Source organism: Mesoplodon mirus, assembly GCF_964341445.2.
Source record: "Mesoplodon mirus genome assembly, chromosome: 19".
NCBI lineage: Eukaryota > Metazoa > Chordata > Mammalia > Artiodactyla > Ziphiidae > Mesoplodon > Mesoplodon mirus.
In genome coordinates this window covers 35,473,674-35,497,052 of record NC_138995.1, presented here as the reverse complement: position 1 = coordinate 35,497,052, position 23,379 = coordinate 35,473,674, and the positions used below count along the sequence as shown (strand labels likewise).

Below are 23,379 nucleotides of genomic sequence, written 5' to 3'. Positions count from 1 at the left end.
TAGAAACTGGGTGGAAATAAAGTCCCCAGTCCATTACCTTGGGTCACTAAGGAAAGGGAGGGAAATGACAGTAGATAAAATTCTGCTGCCCTGGACCCCTCACAAGCTTAGAGGGGGAAAGTGGAGTTTCTAGACACATTAGCACTAAAACAAATTTCCAAAGGGTTAGTTATCCTCAGTGATAAGATCAAATCATTTTTAATACCCTAAAAAATCTCTAGGGCTGTTTTAGGAATAAATAGCAGTTCAAAATTCTGGTAGAGAACAAATGGACTAATCCATAAAACAACAGAAACAAAATCAAGGGGAGCCAAATTACTGACCTTAAAATAATACGAAGTGTCCTTGACCTTGCCTACTTTTACTCTCACACCCTGACCAGGCAAAAAATGTGCTGTCTCCTAGCCTCCCTGCAATCAAACCAGAGCAACTTGCTGACAGGTAAACTCAGACCGGTGGTCTTTTCTGACTCAGAGACAAAGGGTATACATACAATAACACCTCTCTACGTCTGCGAAGGCCAAAGCTCCGGGGTTCCCAGATCCAAACATAGAATTAACAGATATTAAGCCTGAGAAGCCAGATGTGCAGGCTCTCAAGGGAGATTTAAACTCCTGTTTCCATAAACTTGGGAACAACTTATAATATCTGGTTGCTTTCCATATTGTAGCAGACAGTCAACTAGAAAGAGGGTCCAAAGCAGAGAGGAGGTGGGTGATAAATACCTGATAAACACTCATGGCCATCACAGAACCAAGACAGGGCAGTGTGGGAGAAGAGAAACCCTTTGAGTTACCCAGGAAAGAATAATCCCTTTCTATAGCTTCCACTTAATAAAAACAGCCATGGAACCCTGATATAGAAAGACTAGCATGAAAAATGGTTAAAATGTAGAGGCAAGTGAAGGGACAAACCTCATCTACATGGAAAATTATCTACACAGATAAGTCAGGTGCTCTTATGCTGAAGTTTCAGCCTGACAGAGACTGAGTGTTATCTGGCCTCCATGGTGATGCCTAGCCACACACCACAAACAAGTTCCATTTACTCATCGTTTGACTCACTCATGGTGACAAATGGGAAAAACCAAGTAGAGATATGCATAATCAGCAGCATTAAGTAGGGTATTTTGGAATTTCTCACGGTGTGTTATAAACTGCAGACACCACACTGGACAGACAAATAAACAAGGCTTTGCAGAAACCCAGGGATGGGTGCACCTGAATGGCTCTAAGGTGGGGTTCAAACCTATTGCTTAAGAACTCAAATTTCCTTTTTAACTACTTCCTCAACTAGCTGGGTCAAATTAGTGAGGTTTACTCAGCAGTGCCTGAGCAACTCAAGACTTATGTATCCAATGTTGCCAAGGCCTAAAAATTCAACCTCAGCTTCTGTGGGAAGAGGCAGGGTGTGTGATGGCTCTGGAGAGTAATATCATGGGCCCAAATCTCATATCTGCATAATCTTGGACAAGATTATTGGGCCATATCATATTATATACATTACAGATTAATTTTTACTTCACAAAACTGGTGTGAAGACGATATTTTAAAAGATAAAGTCGAGCACCTGACACATAGCAAGTGTTTGTTTTAAGATTCCAAATATTTGGGGGCTTCCCTGGTGGTGCAGTGGATAAGAATCCGCCTGCCAATGCAGGGGACACGGGTTCGAGCCCTGATCCGGGAAGATCCCACATGCCGCGGAGCAACTAAGCCCATGTGCCACAACTACTGAGCCTGCACTCTAGAGCCCGCAAGCCACAACTACTGAGCCCACATGCTGCAACTACTGAAGCCCATGCGCCTGAAACCCGTGCTCCGCAACAAGAGAAGCCACCGCGATGAGAAGCCCGCGCAATGCAACTAAAAGTAGCCCCGGCTCGCCACAACTAGAGAAAGCCCGAGCACAGCAACAAAGACCCAACGCAGCCAAAAATAAATAAAAATAAAATAAATAAATTTATTAAAAAAAAAGACTCCAAATATTTGTTCAAATGTAATCCAAATTGATTACTAGAATAGCAATTGGAATAGCAATATAAATGGGTGGTGAAAAATCATTTAAACAATCCTAATTTTTCTTAGTCTTTAATTCATTGATTCATTCAAGCCATCATCACTTAGTGGCTACTATGTGCCAGGCACCATGGACCTTGGGGGTAGTTCAGGGAACAGAACAGACATGCATTGCTTCTTTTATGGAATTTACAGTCTATAATTCACATATAATATTGAAGCAGTTGATTTAGAATAATGATTTTTTCTGACTTAAAAAAATTAAGGTGAAATTCACATAACATAAAATAATCATTTTAAAGTGAACAATTCAGTGGCATTTAGTACATTCACAGTGTTGTGCAACCACCATTTATATCTTATTCCAAAACATTTCCATCACTCCAAAATAAAAACCTGTACCCATTAAACAGTTTCTTCCCAGAATAAGTTAATTTTAATTACTGATATTTTCAGATCAATCTACATCAAATTAAGTATAAGTCTGTCTTCTTAGGATAATACATCCTTTGTAAAAGAGGTGCTTTTGAGACACCTGTGAATTCAAAGAAAATCGAAATCCTCTCTCAAATAATCAGCTTATGGTTTCCCTTACTGCACTAATTCAGCGGTTTTCAAAAGAAATGGTACTGTACTGAAGGGTGTTAGGAAATATGTGACACTGTTTTGGGGTGTCACAATGGCCGGGGGGCAGTACGGGCAGAGTAGGAGGGACTAGATATGCAAAACACCCTGTCCTGGATAGCCAGTGCCACTCTAAATTCCAATAGCGACCCCTTTGAGAAGTATACTAGTTACCACAAAAAGGTTTTTTAAAACTGTCATTATGACTGCTCATTCTACCTTAATTTGCATTTCTTAGTCTTTGAACACCAATTTGGGAAATCTCTCCATACACAGAAAAATGAGAAAGGATTAATATTGCTCATAATCGTGACCTAAATTTTATATCATCATTTGGCTCAAGAAATTCTAACAGGGAGGAACTACTGTGGGGCTTGGACTGTGAGTGATTGAAATTGCACTTTACATTTTTACTTAGATAATGCTATGCAGCTGTGGGTCATTTGCTGGGTTTCCCCCAAAAGAACTGCCAAAAAACAAAGTGAAATGACAATAAACAGTATTATTTGGAAATGAAGACAAGTATATTACACATTTTTACTGCTTATATTCAAACTTTAACATGAAATGCTGGCATTTTCTTCTTTTTTTGACAGCAAAGTACAGCACCATTCAAAAAAATAAAAATCAAAAGAATCCCTGTATTTTAAAAAATAGATACTAAAATATTTATAGATGGAAATGAAATATCTGAGAATTCCTTCAAAATGGGTGAAAGCCAGCAGGTGGAGGTATAGGTGAAATAATGTTTGAAATGATGAAACAAGACGGGCCATGTATGTGATGGGCACATGGGAATCCCAAATGAAACCAACATGGAATTCATCCTATTATCTTCTTGTGAATTTCTTTGAAAATTCTAACAAAAAAAATCAACAAAACAAAAAATAACGAATACATAATAAATGTGTATTTTAATAATAAAATTCACTTTATTTTTCAAATTTATCAAGTATTCCTGAAAAATCAGGGGATTAACTGATCTTTTAGAACTCCTAGGAAAGAGGTCACATAAACATTCAGCAATTCAGAAAAGTACAGCTGACCCTTGAACAACACAAGGTTTTGAACTTCAAGGTCCACTTAAACGTGGATTATTTTTTCCAGTAGTAAATACTACAGTACTCTATGATCCGAGGATGCAGAACAGCTTTATGGAGGGCCGAATGGTAAAGTTATTTTGCCTGGGCAGAGGGTCGGTGTCCCCTAGCCTCACATCGTTAAAGGGCCAGCTGTATTTCAACAACTTCATTCCATGTCCAACGTCCATCGTTAAAGGGCCAATTGTATTTCAACGACTTCATTCCATGTCAGAAGGTCCTGCCAACCTTCCATTTCTTGAACTGCAGCTACTTAAATGCTAAACCTTGAAGACTTCTTCAAAATCAGTGGAGTGACTGGTTTTGAAAACCGGAGGGAGACTACCTAGCAGTTGTTGAAATGGCACAATAAAGATGTCCTTTAGGACGGGGCAAAAGGCTGTAGCAAGTGAAACTCAGGAGGCCGAAACCTGCCTGATGTCAAACAGCTGGTCCACAGTGAGGTGGAGACTCTGTGACCCCCAAACTCTCCTTAGTCACTATATCAAACCGCCCCTTAGAGAACAAATCCAATCCCACACTGGAAGTATAAAATCAGAATCCTAAGAGGGTTCCAAGACAGGCTAAATAGAAACGATCATTTAACTCCTTTTACTAAAAACAAATATACAAACTTTTAGTAGGAGCAGAGGCCCATAAAGAAGCTCAAACTGAAGAATTTCCTTAGAAAGGAAATGGCTATCACTCTATCAACAAAAGTATAACAGAAGTACATCACACCTATTATCCCTGCACATACGTGGCTAAAGACCTGGCATGCTGTACATAAAAAGAAAGTATCTCTTTTTTGTCTTAAGCTTCATCCTCGTATTCAAAACCTAATGGTGTTCATGGCATTAAGAACCTAAGGATTTAAAAGTCTCTTTACTGCTTATCACTGGGAAATGCAATGTGAAAAGGCAAGTTTTCTATCATTCCTTGCTCTCAGAAATACAGGTTGAGCAGAGTGAAGAAAGAGTTTATATGATGCCAGAGGATGGAATAACAAAACTTTCCCAATCAGCTGTTTTCTTCTTTCTTTTTGTCAGGTAAGGCTATAGGTCAACTACACAGACGCACAGGATAGTTCCTACAAACACATGCAATTCTGAGACATGGCTAAGAGGCCTACTGAAAACGATAATTTGAAGAGAGTGGACTTACGTAATTGCAACATTGCTCCCATCTATTACAATGTGCTTCAAATCCGTCCTCCCTGGTTCGTTTTTTAATTCCAGCTTGTAGGGCACTTTCAGAGTATCTCGAAATCTTTGAACCCCAGTAACTGAGGAATCAATATGCTCAGAAGGTCCTGCCAACCTTGCATCAGTAACTGAAGGTAACAGCTGGGGCAGCGGCATTGGTGGAGAAAGGGGTGGACAGTTTGGCTTAGACTGAGGAGAAGTGCAACACCTCGAGCGGTTTTCACAGGCAGACTTCATATTATTTGGAAGCAAGGGTTCTGCTTGCTGCCGCACACCATTTTCAGGAAAAACTGGAATTCTGGGCTGGTGACTTGAAGCTCCTCTTGAAACAAAATTGACAATTTCTTTGGGACTTGAAGGGGCTTGAGAGGGTAAAAGGCCATCAGGTTCAAGGTCTATATTACAAATGTAGTTCTGATTTGAACTCCAGATTTCTTGTTTCTGTTCTATTGGCACTGTTCTGAAAGTATTAATTTTGCAATTTGAGGTACATGGCTTCGATTCTACTTTGAATGGTAACTGAGAAAAATTTTCTACCATATTTTGCTGTGTGTGAGTCTGTGTTTTCTTTGGAGTGGAATCTTCTGTAAGCTCATTTATGCTGCTACAAATACCTTTATTTTTGGTTCTGTTGGTCTCTGGATACACAGTACCAGGTGGAAATTCTCTGTCTTCTTGGAATCTTTTATTTTCCTTTTCAATTTCCTCCAAGAGTAATAATGGTTCAGTAGATGGCCCATACTCCCTAATGACCTTTTCTACAATTTCTTGGGAATAGCCCATGGTTTTAAAAAAGTTTACAAGGATGTTGTATTCCATTTCCTCAGTAGTGTCTTTTACATCTGGACTTAAATTTTCGGCATCAGTAGAAGAATCAGATAGGTCAATGATTACACTTCCAGCTAATGTCTTACCATCATGTAAAAGCTCTCCCTCTTGAACATTTTCCAAAGAAAACTGTTTCTTGGTATGCCTTTCTTCAGAATCAGAAAACCTCCTTTTGTGACAAACTCTGTCTTTGGAAAGCGCCTCTTCATCTGGCGTTACACCATTTATTGGAACAAAAAGTACATCTTGTGAACTAGAAAAGACTGTGTCCATTTGTTTTGTGAGCTCAGAAACAGGAGTCCCAGCTTTATTTCTTGCCTCTTCCTGCAAAACAATTTCATCTCTGGAAATATTCAGCCCTGTGGCAGCATTCTGTGTAAACTCTGTTTGTTTAGAATCTCCAATTTCAATTACATCATCATCTCCTGTTTCAAACAGATTCTCCTCACCCTGGGTGAGTGCCAAAAGTTCTTTTTTCAAGGAAGTGGGTAAAATCAACAAGTCCATTGTGTAACTGTCTGCACGAGCTTCAACAAATTGTTTAAATTCCCTTTTTACCTCTGATTCTTTTTGGCTGTTGGGTAGGTTCTCATTATTCTCGAAGAGCTTTACAAACTGCTGAATGTGACTCCTAGCCATGACCACAGCTTCGGCACTTCCTCTGATGCCAAGAAGACCGATGTCGAGAATGCAGAGGTCGGCACAGGTGTCCTGAATCAAGCTCTTCAGAAACAGGCTCTGTGCCCCAACAAAAATGCAGTGCATGGCCTTGGGGTAACATTCTCTTTCTTCTAGCTCCGGCTCACAGATTCCTTTAATATATTCCTGGTAAAGAGAAAATAAGAAATTAGATCAATTTACAAAAGCTCCTTACAGCACATTACCATGTTACACATGAAATTACAAATATCAAGCTGCACAAAAGTTAAAAGCATGCTAATATCCTTGGAAAAAATACCACGTTTTAGCTGAAATATTTAAAATAACAGATATAAGTCACTTAATTGTTTTCAGAGGAACTGAAAACTTTACATCTAAGTCTAAAAGGTAGGTATGTATAATATTTTCAAGAGTGTATCTTGCAATGTGATCTCAGGAGTTTGCCCAGCTGCACAGTGGATAATGACAAGACTGGATTTGTTTATGTCTATAAAGAATAAACATCTTTGCTTGCTACTAGTCATTTATTACTACTATGACATAATTAAGAGAGAAGATAATCAAATCAAGTGATTTACTCCAGAACAACCCTTGACTTTTGTTTTGCTACTATTGTTTCCAGATGAAACAGACTGATTTTTTTGAAGGCATTTAAAAACAAGATCAGTTTAACAAAAGAATTCTTCTAGTTGGCTGGAACAATGTATATATACTATATACTTTTACGTCTGTTTTCCAAGAAAGAACAGACTATTTAAATGTAGATCTAAATATAAAGAACCACAGAATGCTGAATAGTACTGCCTTTCTCAGATATAAAGCTACGGTTTCGGGCTTCCCTGGTAGCGAAGTGGTTGAGAATCTGCCTGCCAGTGCAGAGGACACGGGTTCGCGCCCTGGTCTGGGAGGACCCCACATGCCGTGGAGCAACTGGGCCCGTGAACCACAGCTACTGAGCCTGCGCGTCTGGAGCCTGTGCTCCGCAACAAGAAAGGCCGTGATAGTGAGAGGACCGCGTGCCGCGATGAAGAGTGGCCCCCACTCGCCGCAACTGGAGAAAGCCCTCGCACAGCAACGAAGACCCAACACAGCCAAATAAATAAATTAATTTAAAAAAAAAAGCTACGGTTTCCAGTGAAATTTGGTATTGAAAGAGGCCTGAACGAGGTAAAAAAGGGAACTGGGTTCTTAAGCAATTAGGTTGCCACTGGAGGCTGAAGTGTGAATCAAGTAAACATGCAAAAAGCACTCACACCAACAACGGAGCATACTTGTTAATAACCTGGGCACTGGAGCCAGTTCCTAGGCTCAAATTCCAGCCATGCAACTGGTGACCTTGCTCAAGTTACCTAACCCTTCTGAGCCCAGTTTCTGCAACAGTGAAAGAGAGAGAGGCTAGCGCAATCTCAGGTGTTTTGAGGAAATTCAAAGAAATAATAAATGTAAAGTTCTGACAATAGTGTCTCACACGTGCTTACTAAATAATAAACACGGTTACTTCAAATTATCAGTGAGAGCTTTCTGGACAGACATCTGTAAGAAATGAGCCTGGCGATATCTGATCTATGCTTTACACTAAAATCAGAATGGCGTTATCCAAAATGGTGCTATTTTAAAAAGATCTACCTGTGCAACCGGTTACAATGAGGCTTTACTAACTTGCACCTACTATGTACACTTGCTGTTATAATGGCCACACGTCCTCCACTAGAATTTATATACAAATGTGTACATATTCCTTGTTTACACACTTCGAACTACAAGATTCCTACAAGGAGATGAAACACCAGAAATACAAGGAAAACATCAAGGGGAAAAGCTCAACCCACGCAGTATAATAATGTTCAGTCATGAGTTCTTTACTCTCTTATGTTCTTTTGGATAAACGTGGAGTATCTATGGGCTTGGTGGTATGAATGAATCCTCTGTCAAGTAAGTGGCTTGCAAATATTTTCCCCTAATCTATAGTTTGTCTTTTCATCCTCTTTTGTGAGAGAAAAAGTTTTTGATTTTAAGGAAGCCCATTTATTGGTTTTTCCTTCACCAAGACTTAGGTCCCAAAGATTTCTCGTGTGTTAGCATCTAAAAGTTTTACATTTAAATCTATAATCCATTTTGAGTTCATTTTTCTTATCAAATGCGAGGCTTTGTTCGAGGTTCATTTTTTGCTTATGGATATCTAGTTGCTCTAGCATCATTTCCTGAAAAGACTATCTTTTCTCTATTGAATTGCTTTTGCCTGTTTGTCAAAAATCAGTTGGCCAAACTTGTGTAGGTCTACATCTGGGTTTCCTATTCTGTCCCATCAACTTATGAATTTATCCCTTCACCAATACCACAGTCTTGACTATTATAATTATCTAATGTCTTAAAATTGGACAATGACTGCTCCCACTTTATTCTTCTTTTAAAAATTATTTTTAGCTATTCTAGTTTCTTTGCCTTTCCATATCAAATTTTAGCATAATCTTATTTAGCAATTATGTTAAACCTGCACATTGATTTGAGGACAAATGACATCTGCTGACTCTTCTGATGCATGAACATGGTATGTCTCTCCATTTCTCCAGATCTTTGCTTTCTTTCATCACTGTTTTATAGTTTTGAGTCCTATACACGTTTTATGAGGTTTATGCCCAAGTATTTCATTTTTTTGAGCAACTGAACATGGCACTGAATTTTAATTTTGGTTCCTAATGTGTTCATTGCTAATAAATAGAAATACAATTGATTTTTGTATACTGATCGTATATCCTGTGACCCTGCTGATCATATTTCTAATTCTAGGATTTTTTTCTTCTAGATACCCTGGGATTTTCTATGCAGACAGTTATGTCATTTCCTTTTGTTTTTTTCTGATCTATATGCCTTTTACTTTCTTGCCTTATTGTACTGGTAGAACTTCCAGCACTGAGCTGACATGCTTGCTTTTGTTCAGTCTTTGGAGAAAACATTCAATCTTTCACCATTAAGTTAAACTTTTTGTAGATCATTCTTTATCAAATTAAGGAAGTTACCCTATATTCCTACTTTTCTAGGAGCATGAACATGAAACGTGAGTGTCGAAACTTGTTAAGTGCCTAACTAAATCAACTGATGTAATCATGTTATGATTTCACTTCTTCTGCCTGTTAGTATGATAGATTAACTGATTTTTCAATATTTAACCAGCCTTCTATCCCTGGAATAATCACCACTTGGTCATGATGTATAATTTTTTTATACATTGATGGATTCTATTTGCTATATTTTGTAATGCCTTGTCTGGTTTTAGCATCGGGAAAATACTAATTACAAATGAATATAGGAGTGTTCTCTGCCCCTGTCTTTTCTAGAAGAGATTGTGAAGAATTGGTGTTAACTCTTTTAAAAACACCTTGTAGACTTCTCCAGTGAAACAGCTTGGCTCAGCAATTTCTTTTATGAGAATTTTAAAAAAATATTTATTTATTTGGCTGTGCCAAGTCTCAGTTGCAGCACATAGGGTCTTTACTGTCGCATGCAGGAGCTTCATTGCAGCATGCGGGATCTAGTTTCCCTGACCAGGGATCGAACTCGGGTCCCCTGCATTGGGAGCGCAAAGTCTTAACCACTGGACCACCAGGGAAGTCCCTTTTATGAGAATTTTATTTTTATGTTTTTTTTAACATCTTTATTGGAGTATAATTGCTTTACAATGTTGGGTTAGTTTCTGCCGTATAACAAAGTGAACCAGCTATATGTATACATATATCCCCATATCCCCTCCCTCTTGTGCCTCCCTCCCACCCTCCCTATCCGCCCCCCCCCCATCTAGGTGGTCACAAAACACAGAGCTGATCTCCCTGTGCCCTGCAGCTGCTTCCCACTAGCCATCTATTTTACATTTGGTAGCGTATATATCTCAAAGCTACTCTCTCACTTTGTCCCAGCTTACAACTTCCCCCTCCCCGTCTCCTCAAGTCCATTCCCTGCGTGTACGTCTTTATTCCTGTCTTGCCCCTAGATTCTTCAGAACCATTTTTTTTTAAAGATTCCATATATATGTGTTAGCATACAATATTTGTTGTTCTCTTTCTGACTTACTTCACTCTGCATGACAGACTCTCAGTCCATCCACCTCACTACAAATAACTCAATTTCATTTTTTATGGCTGAATAATATTCCATTGTATATATGTGCACATCTTCTTTATCCATTCATCTGTCGATGGACACTTAGGTTGCTTCCATGTCCTGACTATTCTAAATAGTGCTGCAATGATCATTGTGGTACATGACTCTTTTTGAATTATGGTTTTCTCAGGGTATATGCCCAGTAGTGGGACTGCTGGGTCATATGGTAGTTCTATTTTTAGTTTTTTAAGGAACCTCCATACTGTTCTCCAAAGTGGCTGTATCAATCTACATTACCCTCTCCAGCATTTATTGTTTGTAGACTTTTTGATGATGGCCATTCTGACTGGTGTGAGGTGATACCTCATTGGAGTTTTGATTTGCATTTCTCTAATGATTAGTGATGCTGAGCATCCTTTCATGTGTTTATTGGCAATCTGTATGTCTTCTCTGAAGAAATGTCTATTTAGTTCTTCCGTTTTTGGATTGGGTTGTTTGTTTTTTTGATATTGAGGTGCATGAGCTGCTTGTATATTTTGGAGATTAATCCTTTGTCAGTTGCTTTGTTTGCAAACATTTTCTCCCATTCTGAGGGTTGCCTTTTTGTCTTGCTTATGGTTTCTTTTGCTGTGAAAAAGGTTTTAAGTTTCATTAGGTCCCATTTGTTTATTTTTGTTTTTATTTCAATTTCTCTAGGAGGTGAGTCAAAAAGGATCTTGCTGTGATTTGAGAATTTTAAAATTATTAATTCAATTTCCCTAACAGCTGTAGGTCTATTCAAATTATCTATTTCATATTGGGTAAGTTATGGTAGTCTGCACTTTTTGAGGAATTGACTAATTTCATTGAAGTTGTCAAATTTACGTGTGTAAAATGGTAGGATTTCCTTATCTTTTTGATGTCTGCAGGGTCTGTAGCTGATATCCTGATTATGAGTAATTTATGTCTTCTTCAGTGTTGCTGAAGTTTGTCAATTTCACTGACTTTTTTTCCTAAAGAACAAGCTTGTTGTTTCATCGAGTTTATTATTTCTGTATTTTCAACTTCACTGACCTCTGCTCTTTATTTCCTTCCTTTTGCTTACTTTGAGTTTATTTTACTCATCTTTTTCTAGTTCCTATAGGTGAAAGCTTAGATTATTGATTTGAGACTTTTCTTCTTTTTTAATGTTATATGTGTTATAAATTTCTCTTTCTGGGGACGTCGCTGGTGGCGCAGTGGTTAGGAATCCGCCTGCCAATGCAGGGGACACGGGTTCAATCCCTGGTCCGGGAAGATCCCGCATGCCACAGAGCAACTTAGCCCGTGCGCCACAACTACTGGGCCTGCGCTCTAGAGCCCGCAAGCCACAGCTACTGAAGCCCACGCGCCTAGAGCCCGTGCTCCGCAACAAAGAGAAGCCACCGCGATAAGAAGCCCACGCACCAAAACGAAAAGTAGCCCCTGCTCACCGCAACTAGAGAAAAGCCCATGCGCAGCAACAAAGACCCAATGCAGCCAAAAATAAATAAATCTATTTTTTAAATTTAAAAATATTTCTCTTTCAGCACTGCTTTAGCTACATCTCACAAATTTTGATATATATTATTTTCATTTTCCTTCAGCTCAATGTATTTTAAAATTTCTCTTCAAATTATCTAATATTCAGAGGTCTGTTGTTGAGTTTCCAAGTATTTGGATATTTTCTTGTTATCTTTCTGTTACTGATTTCTAGTTTGATTCCTTTGTGGTCAGAGAACGCACTCTATATGATTTCAGTTCTTTTGAATTTGTTGAGATTTGTTTTATGCCCAGGTTATGATCTATCATGATATACATTCCGTGGGCATTGAAAAGAATGTGTATTCTGCTGTTGCTGGGCAGAGTGTTCTATTAACACCAATTAGAACCTGGTTTGTTGGCGGTGTTGAGTTCTCTTATATCCTTGCGGATTTTCTGTCTCATGGTTCTATCAACTGTTGAGAGAAACATGTTGAAGCCTCCAACTATTACTGTAGATATGTCAATTTCTCCTTTCAGTTCTACCCGTTTTTGTCTTAACTATTTTGCAGCTCTATTATTAGGAATATACACATTTAGCAGTGTTATGTCTTCTCAGTAAATTGACCCTCTCTTTGCTCTGAAGGCTATTTTGTCTGACAGTAATATTGCCACTCCAGCTTCCTTTTGGTTAATGTTTACACAGTATATTTTCCCCTCCTTTTAATTTTAACTTACATGTATCATTACATTTGAAATAAGTCTCTTGAAGACACCACACAGTTTGGTTGTTTTTATTTTTATTTTTGTCTGCGTTGGGTCTTCATTGCTACACGCCGGCTTTCTCTAGTGCGGTGAGCGGGGGCTACTCTTCGTTGTGGTGCGCGGGCTTCTCACTGCGGTGGCTTCTCTTGTTGCGGAGCACAGGCTCTAGGCGCGCAGGATTCAGTAGTTGTAGCTCACGGGCTCTAGAGCTCAGGCTCAGTAATTGTGGCGCACGGGCTTAGTTGCTCCGCGGCATGTGGGACCCTCCCGGACCAGGGCTCGAACCCGTGTCCTCTGCACTGGCAGGCGGATTCCCAACCACTGTGCCGCCAGGGAAGCCCCAGTTTGGTTGTTTTTTAAATCCATTCTGATAATCTATTTTAAATTGGTGTGTTTAGACTGTTTAATTTCAATGAAAGTATTGGTAAGTTTGGATTTAGGTCTACCATTTGTTTGTTTTCTGCCTGTTCCCTATTTTTAATTCCTTTTTTTCCCTATCTGGCCTTCTTGTGCATTATGCAAACATTTTTTAGTATTACAATGTAATTTATTGCATTTTTTACTGTATCTCTTTATGTAGTTTTTAAAGTAGTCACGAGATCAATTACATACTTAATTTTCACAGTCCACTTAAAATCAATAGTCTATCATTTCAATAGGAATGTATAAATCTTACCACCCATACTATTCGTGTTTTTTATTTTCTATATCTTATGATGCTTTGACATCTTGGGAGGCCTTTCAGACCTGGGGAGAGACTTACCCGCCCAGCTAGCTAATTCCTAGGAGTTGTGGCCAGCCTGCTTAGAGCATGCCTTTCAAGTACAGTGCTGTGCCCCCACCCCTTCTCCTTATCTAATTCACAAATCAAGCCCTGTACCAAGCCAGGACCAGGTACCAAACAACTAAGGACAGCCCCTATGCCCCAAAGCCGGCAGGGATTATCCAAACTAGCCAGTTCTAAACTGTTTATCCTGCTATGCCTTTCCCCTTACTCCTGCTTCTGCCTCCTGCCAAAAACCTGATGGCCCTGCAAGGTGAGGCATGCCCTCTTGTCTTGGGAAATGTTAAGTAATCAAACTCTTCTTTCAATGGCATTGACTTCTCCGTGCCATCACTTAGTCACCTCCATAATTTAAACTCCTGTGGGTATAAATTTTAGAACACCACCATCATGTGGGTTCCTTTACCCTCAGTCTCTACCCTCCCTGCTCTCTCTTGTATGTTACAGCTATCTCATCAATTCCACGTACATACATTTGAAATCCTATCAGATGATGTCATAAATTTTACTTTCAACCATTAACTCACTTTAAAGAACTCAACAGGAGAAAGTAATCTATTGTATTTACGCAGATATAGTATATCATTTCTGTCTGAAGAACTTCCTTCAGCAATTCTTTTCCAGCAGGCTACTGGCAATGATTTTAGTGTTTTCTTCAACCGAGAATGCTTTATCATGCTTTATTTCACTTTCATTTCACTTGACAGAAAATTCTTGGTTAACAGTCCTCTTCTTTCACCACTTAAATAATATTGTGCCACTTCTCTGGTCTCCATGGTTTCTGATGAGAAATCTGTACTCATTGTAGTTGCTGTTCCCTGAACTGTGTTTTTGTCTGGATGCTTTCATGATTTTTAATGTGTCTTCAGTTTTCAGCAGTGTGGTTATGACATGTTTGGTGTGGAATTCTTTGAGGTTATTATGCTTGAGTTCACAGCTTCTTGAATCATTATGTTTACATCTTCTGCCAAACTTGGGAAGTCTTCAGCTATTATTTCTCCAAATATTTTTTTTAGCACCACACTTTCTCCTCTACTCACCTTGTTCAGATTAGGTAACCTCCACTGTTCTATCTTCAAGTTCATTGACTCCTCCGTCATCTCCATTTAAAAACTGAGTTCAGGGACTTCCCTGGTGGTCCAGTGGTAAACAATCCGCCTTCCAGTGCAGGGGATTCAGGTTCGAGCCCTCGTCAGGGAACTAAGATCCCACATGCCGCAGGGCAACTAAGCCCTCGTGCCACAACTACTAAGCTCGCACGCCTTAACTAGAGAGCCTGCATGTTGCAAACTACAGAGCCCACACACCACAAATACAGAGCCCACACACCCTAGAGCCTGCACGCCACAACTAGAGAAGAGAAAACCTGCACTCCACAACTAGAGAGAAGCCCGTGTGCCACAACGAAGAGCCCTCACGCTGCAACGAAAGATCCTGTGTGCTGCAACTAAGACCTGACGCAGCCAAAAATTAATTAATTAATCTTTAAAAAAATAAAAACTGAGTTCATCCAGAGAGGTGTTATTTAGGTTATTGTAATTTTCAGTTCTAACCTTTCCATTTGGTTCTTCTTTATGTCTTCTATTTCTTTGCTGAAACTTTCTATTTTTCTATTAGCTTTAAGAGTACTTTTGATCGCTTGTTGGAGCATTTTTATAATACATGCTTTAAATTCTTTGTTAAATAATTCCAACACCTATGTCATCTTGGCATTGGTGTCCACTGTTTTTTCTCATGAGATTTGGTATTTTCCTCATTCTTCATATGCCAAGTAATTTTGTATTATATCCATTTTAAATATTATGAGTTCTGTGTCTTGTTTAAACCCATGATGAATGTCAACATTTCTGTTCTAGCAGGTAATTGACCTAGTTAGATTCAGGTTGCAAGCTGTACCCAGACTTCTGTGAGCTGTGGTCCCAATATCAGTTCAGTTTTTAAAGCCTCTGCAGTGCTATCTGTATCTGTCCCACATGTGCGATACCCAGTGGCCAATCTGGGACCTGGATGGTGGTTTTTCTATTGTTCTCAAAAGTCTTTGTTGTGTTGATAAGGAGTAGATCCATGCATGTGTGTAGCTTGGGGATGAACCTAGGAGATCACACACAACTTTTATGGAGTCATTTTCCTGAGCTCCTCCCTTTCTGCCATCTTTCTAGTGTTTTCTGGTTCCCTGGGCTCTTCTTTTCAGTCCTCCAGTCAGAAAGATGGGGCTTTGGTTACCCCACTTTGCCTTACACTTCTGCAACTGTGCCTGGTCCATCCAAAGGACAGAGGGGAGAGAAAGCAATGAGACTGGCCCCATCCTCCTGGAACCACAACGCCACCAATCAGAGAGGAAGGTTCTCCTCCTTCAGAATTTTGGCTCCTGCAAGCTCCCACTGCCACCATCATGGGACTGTCTGGAAACTGGTGTGCAATGGAATGAAGAAAAACAAAAACGGATTTTCGCACAGTATTACATGCTCCATTTTCTGCCCCTTGAGTTAAACTAGAGGGCTTCTCCAGGTGCTCCTTTTGTGCCCTAGTGCCCATTTCCACTTCCAGATTAGGCTGTATTGAGTTCAGGCTGAGGGATAACAATGGAAAAAATGGTAAACTCACCACTGGTTTGGTGGTACTGTGAATTCTGGTTTTCTTTCCCAATCTGCCTGCTACTGTTTACTTTTCAGAGTCCTTAAACAGCTGTTCCATGCATTCTGTCCAGGTTTTATCACTATATTCACAGGACTGGCAGGGTAGAGTCTATCTTACTCAGAACTGGAGCTGCTCCCTGCTGCCTGCTAATATGTAAATGATGCTGACTGTTTAGCGTAAGTAACTGTATGGTTGAATTCACAGGAGTCAAATACTGCTGACTTCTATGCAGCCACTGGATAAGAAAAAGTGGATTACATCCACTCAGTGGGATGTCAGCAACAGTGAGCCAGCCTGGAAAGAAGAGGTTTCTTCTCCAGATAACAGACTTCCAAAAAAAAAAAAATCCTCTCAAACAAGGGCTAATTCTCTAATTGATCCAAGGTAAAGGCCACTTATCAACAGATCCTGCCAGACACAAGGCTTCCAACTGGCTTTTCAGATTTAGTATGAAACATTAAAAAAAAAAAAACCCATGTCAGAAGAAAGTGTGGCAAATATGAAGACAGAAACCAATAAAGTAGAACACAAAATAGAGAAAAACTGGAGGAAAGTAGGTAATGCAGGGTAGAAAAGAAAACTTAAACAAAATTTTAATTACTGCTTTCAAACAGATATAAGATGATAATGAATTCATAAAACAGATATCAAAATACTACGAAAAAAATAATCAGAATAAGAGCACTAGCAAATTACGAACATGATGGCCAAAACAGAGTCAATAGAAGAACCGAAAGACAAAGTGGAAGAAATCCCTCCAAAAGTATCAGAAAAAGAAAGAAATGAGAGAAAAGAAACTTTAAACGTCCATCTAGGATATCCTAAATCCAAATAACTGGCATTCCAAAAAGACAGAATGGCACTTAATAAAGAAATAACACAAATCATTTCCTGGAACTAAAATGCATAAGACCCCATGCATTAGTGAAAAAAGTTACATTAAGTCTTGTTTGGGAGCCAGTGCACCCAGATCCCACCTTGAAAGGGTCCACAGAATAGCCAAGCATGGTTACTTTTTAAAGGCCCACTAGAAAAAAATCCGGTGGGCGGGGTGGGAATAGGGCACACATAAAGGAATGATAATCAGAATGTCAAATTCTCAGTAGCAAGTCTGGATAGTCGGGGAAAACAGGGTAGCAATGCATTCAAAATGCTAAGGGAAAATGATCTTCCATCTATAATTGTATAACATCCACATTACCTACCAAATATAAAGCAGAATAAAGACATTTCTAGCATGCCAAAGGCTGAGAAAATTACTCCCATGGATTATTTTCTTGAGAAACTATTTTAAGATGAAGGCCACCAAAAATATGAGAGATAAAGTAATTAGTACATTCCATCCAAGAGTGGCAAATAGAAGTCCACAGATTTTAGCCATGCAGCAGATAAGCTGAGCAATCAGCTGACTGGAGGAGGGAAGAGGACTCCAGGGGTGTTCTCCCAGAAAAAGAGGCTTAAAGAATAGTTAAGATATAAAGGAATATTTATATCTTAAGATATAAAGGAATATTTGTAAAATATTAGGGATGTTTAAAGCAAATTTCATAAGTAGGTGAGAAAAGGGCAGATAAAAATCCCAGGAAAAATTAAAAGCTATACTAGAAAGAAAACATAATGTAATATAATAAAGTACTTGGCCTTGCAACAAGTAGTATTTATGTCATAATTATATAAACCTGTTTCTTGCTTTAACTAAAAAAAACCCAAAAAACAAAAACCAACCAAACAAAAAACTATGTTGGTGTCTTAGTCTGTTTGTGCTACTGTAACAAATTATCATACTGAGTGGCTTATAAACAACAGATATTTCTTTCAGCTCTGGAGGCTCGAAGTCCAAAATCAGGGTGCCAGCACGGTCGGGTGAGGGCCCTCTTCCAGACTGCGGACTTCTTGTTGTGTCCTCACATGGTGGAAGGGGCAATGGAGCCCTCTCAAGCCTCTTTTCTAAGGGTATTAATCTCATCCATGGGGGTTCTGTCCTCATGACCTCATCACCCCCCAAAGGCCCCATTCTCCTAATATCATCACATTGGGCATGAGGATTTCAACATTCATTAATTTTGAGAAGACACAAATATTCAGACCATAGCAATGAGAAAATGGGCCTACTTTTTGCTTCATCATTTATCTTAAAGAAAGTGCATAATGCCTAATATTGATAAGAAATAGCAGTATATTATTTATAATTATTTAGGTAAACATCAGAACAAACTGCTAAAAACAATGAGAAGTAGTTACCTTCAGGAAGCTGGGGTGGAGCAGAAGCAAAGGGACTGCTATTCGTAATAAAAACTCTCAGGAGTACTTGACTTGTTTTAACCATGTGCATGTATTACTTTATTACATTCCCTACATCCCAATTTTAATAAAAACGTTTAGAAGTGGATGCATAACATGCTGTGATGCTGTATGACAAGATTATAGAGGGCCTCAGGAGAGCTCCTATTGTGTAAGCACTAGGAAGACTGGCAGAGAAATGCCCAATACAAGCACAGCTGTCTGGCATTATCCCCCAAGTAACCAAAACTATTAATGCAAGATTAACTGCATAGATTTGAGGAAGAGCTGTGCTAGGAGCTTGTTATAGCTTCACATACCCAAAACTCCTTTTTGTTTGTGTGTGCCCTAAGAGGAATGAGTAATTATCCCTTGAGATTCAGATTCAATTTTTTCATTAACAATTTACTCTTGGGAAATTACTAATAGCAACAATTGATTTCTATACGCCAGTTCAGGAGTGAGCAATAAAGTATACAGGCATACAGTGTTACAAAAATGTCTGGCCATCAGTTGTATTGGTAAGAAAGATTCTGTGGATCTAAGTAGTCATCATTTGCATTTGGCTGTATTTGGTACCTGAACATTTGAATGTTAGTCAAAAATTGTTTCCCCTCCAGCCTGCAGCATTCATGTATTGTTTTACTTTACTTAGGATTTTAAGAAAAAGGGGGGGGGAGCATATAATATATACAACAGTAACTTCCCTTTCATATGGCAAAATGAATTTCTGTTATTCTACTTTCTACAAATTCAGCTCTTCTCAACTATATAACAATTCACGAATCAGAGAGAAGCTCCTGGCAACTCCTGCCATTCAGAACATAGCTAAAACCAGAAAGGATCAAAGTGGCTATTCAAGAGTCTGCAGGTTTGACCTGGGGAAAGGGTTCTTGGCACCACTCTTCACTATCTACCACCTCTTACTTATGGGCACACACTTGAGAGACTTTATCAGCTTGTCTCCCAGATCACACATGGTTTGAAACAGCTGAATGAAAGCATAAAAGGAACAGCATAAGGTGCTACCTGCAGAGCACGCAACAGCAAATGATAATTGACAGCACAGGTGCAAAAATAAGGAAGACAAAATGGTTAAAAAACATAGCAACTTGAGATCACCTATCATGAGTGTAGAACTGACACGCTCTGGCAGCTGCCAGGAGCATAACTGCACCCTGGCACAAATATAACAGAAGATATTCAAGTCCACCACAAATCAAGGAGGAAGGAGAAACTACACAGGCAAGGAGGCTCCTAATACATTACAGATAGATTTCTAAAACTGTTCGGACCAGTAGTTCTCTACTTTGGCTGCACACTGCAGGATTCTGAAGATTTCTTATAACTTAAGATACTCTCGCATAAATGGTGGTATATGTTATCTCTAAGAGAAAAGAAAGTAGAAGGATTAATATGATTTTTAGACTTTGACATATGAGTCCTACGGAACGTATATAAATTAGAAGCACCATAGTGCCTTAGATAAAACAAACTTTTAATATCATTACCTACGTATCTGTAACAGGTCCATTTTAACCTGTTAAGATAACATGTCTCTATCTGGTCACCTACATTAATAATACCACTATAAAATTAAAATAACCATTTTAGTCATTTTTCCAATGCATTTCCAACATTTGCTTTCTGTCCCATCTTTCTCCTCAACCTTATTTCCAAAATGCCGACCGAATTCCTCCCCAGGAGGAGCACCTTAACTGCTCCACAGGGACTTCCCTGCATGCTCACTCTGAGTCTACTTCTGGAGACAGACCAGGGGCCACACTCTACCCTAGACCTCATCCCCATTACATCCGTAAATCTCTAAAATTCTACAGCTTCCAAAACTTTCAGCTCTCCTGAGCAATTTATCTTCACTCTTACCCAAATAATGTCTTCAGGTCCCCAACCTCATTTCTGTCAATTTTCTCACTCTTAGTAAAAGATGTTATTTTACCAGCGCCTGGAGATATGAATTCCTTTGACTGCCTCTCTGTTTTCATCTAAAAACTCTACCTTTCACAAATTCTTTCTCCTTGCTTCTGCTTCAAAGCCATGCCATCTTCCCAAACCTTGATTCATCCCTCCCCCTTTAGCCACCTACCCTGCCCCTCTGTCTACAAACATGCGTGAGTCTTCCTGACCCTCCAGAACACTTCCCTCAGCCCGACTGCCTATGCATGCAACCACTCGGTCTTTTCATCTTCACACTTTTTGAAAAAGTAGCCTAAACCCCTTTCCCTGTCAACCCCTTGAAATCTGGATTCTGCCCCCATTCAAGCTGAAACCACTTTCCTGAATGACAACTAATGCCAAACCCAAAGGCCCTTTTCTCTGTACTCTCCTACTTGGGCTCTCTACTTACTTGGTAGGTAGCATGATATCTACCGTTGACCAACTTCTTGACAAGTTCTTTCCCCTCCACACATTTGAGATACCACTAGCTGTCCTTACTTCCTATCTTTCTGACTATCCTCCCAAATCCTTTGCTGCCTTTTCCTACTGTACATTAAATGTAGATATTCCGTGAGGTTCTGTCTTGGTCTTCTCCCTCAATTACACTCTAATAAGCTTTTCAAGTTCCAACCGTAACTTTTATTTCTCTGATGGTAACTCCAAATGTCCACCTCTAGCCTTTAATATTGTTAGGCTGCAGACTATCCCCTGGGCATTTCTACCTATCCCACAAGTGCCTCAAACTTTACAGGTCTGAATCAGAGCTCTCCGCTCTCCTCCACTCCATCTTTGGTCCAAGTTCCTTTCTATGAAACGCAGATGCCTAGATTCAAAGCTTTCTTTCCTCTTCCTTTGCTTACAATCCTTCACAAACCTAGTTGCATGTGAACGCTACAACCAACACTAACCTCTTCTTTCTGTTGCCAGTCTTGTCCCACTCCACTGCCTTGTAACAGTATAAAAGCTATGCCTGAAAACACACCCTTCACATCCTTACTCAAATACTTTCTAAAGCTCCTCCCTGAGAAGGATTAATGTTCAAGATCCTCAGAATTATACTCAAAGTCTTTGTTGGTTTGGACTTCAGCATGTTTTCTTATTTTTGGAGCCTAATTTAACCCTTCCTTTAAGAATTGGCAAAAATGGGGTGGGAGGATGTTAATCTGTTTTCTACACACAACAGTATCTTATTATTTAAATAACAGCATTTATCATAACTCTACTAGACAGTGTGGGTACTGGCCTTGGTTTTAACCAGAGGTGTTTCTGCTCTTCCTGGGGGAACTAGCAATGTCAGGACACAATTCTGGTTGTCACAACTGAAGAGGTGCTCCTGGCACCTTGGGGGTAGAGGCCAGAGGTGCTGCTAAACATCCTGCAGTGTACATTACAGCCCCCTACAACCAAAGTATTCGCTGACCAAAATGTCAATAGTGCCACTGTTGAGAAAACCTGAATCAATCAATAAATGTCTAACAAATACATGTCAAAACAGGAATTAGGAAGTTTGGGAACACAGGCTGACATCCAGCCTAGTAGTATCAATGATGTGCGTAACATTGTTTAGGAGAGAGTGTGGCCAAATGACAAAAAAGTTGGGGAGGGTGTTCATTTTAATAGATTGCATAACATTAAGAAAAATTATCCAACACTTCTAAATATGGCAAAAGGATGGGCTCTCAATCACAACGGAGCACTCTCTTTCGCCCACCCAAAGATGATTTACTTCTCTGGGAAACGTACCTTTGTCTTACACACCATTTATTATTGATTAGGGCCCGGACTGTGATGCTACGTGTCAAAACGTAGATTTCTGTCCAGCAGAGATGCCAATTATCTCCATCTGGTAGAAACGATATCCCCAGTGGTTATAACTTCACTGCTTTGTAAGATATTAGCCAGTTTATATCTACAAGCAATTTTATTCCATCATTTTTTTTTTTTTTTTTGGTGCAGATACTCAGAGCCTCAAACACTCAGATCCTCAAAAGCTCTTTGAAACACCTTTCCACTCCTGTTGGTTCCCTCATTTATGAGATACCTGACTGTCTGAAAGTCATGTTTATAACTTTTAAAATAAATTTTCACTTTGGCAGTCTTGTAAGACCAATGGAGATGTCCAAGTGAGCTCACCTGCTGGGAGCTATTAAACTGAGTGGCCCAAGAAGGGTACCTCATTGGCTCTGGGAGCCCAAGCTTACCTAATTTTGGCTCCTAGAGTGAATCCCAAACAGGAAGTGAATTTTACTAGTGCTGTTACCCTGTTCTTTTCCCTTCTGATTTTGTGTTTTCACTTTATGGTTCTTCGCCACATGTCTGTTTCCACACTGCCTCAGGGACCAAGTGGCTACAGACTACCAGGTCAGTCTCACACATGAATCTCCTCTGCAGGAATCTGAGTTTTACAGTCTGACCATGCGGCAATCTGTCACCAGATAACAGGGATCCACTTTCTGTGGCATGAGAGACTACAGGAAAATCTGGTTTTAGTCTTTTCTGTTCTTCTGTTTGTGCAAGAACATGTCTCAGGACTACTGACAGAAGAACAGCCCTTATGAAATCTGGGCCAGTTTTGTGTTTTTGGATTACTTTCGACTTGTGGCTACAATTAGGGAACCAAAGCTGAAAGCTCTCTGTGTGTTTGTCTCTATAAATGAGAAAAAGCCTTTACTTCTTCATGGTGTGAATGTGAAATATATTCCTATCTCCAGGGGTTATTAATAAAGTAGATAATAAAGTTTCTTAAAGAATTTCTGTTCGAATTGGTTTATAGAGAACAAGCTTTTACATAAATCTATATTTCTAGAACTCCTAGAAAATAAAGAAACTAAACATCCAAACTTATAATGTGTTAGCTTTTTAAGGACAAAAGAGAAATAACGCAAAATGCACAGAAGCTGAAACTTCAAAGGTATCTGTATTTAGAATCCAAATTCATGTAATAAAAATAATCCTTAGGGAATTCTCTG

The 23,379-nt window shown here is 39.4% G+C and overlaps 1 protein-coding gene across 1 annotated transcript in view; it reads right to left on the bottom strand.

Annotated features, from left to right (window-relative positions):
- The window catches only part of N4BP1 (NEDD4 binding protein 1), a 45,912-nt gene that overhangs the window by 11,135 nt on the left and 11,398 nt on the right, over positions 1-23,379 (bottom strand). The window contains exon 2 of the mRNA XM_082605980.1: positions 4,886-6,579. Coding sequence (XP_082462106.1) covers positions 4,886-6,579 — 1,694 coding nt within the window. The remainder of the gene's footprint in view (positions 1-4,885; positions 6,580-23,379) is intronic.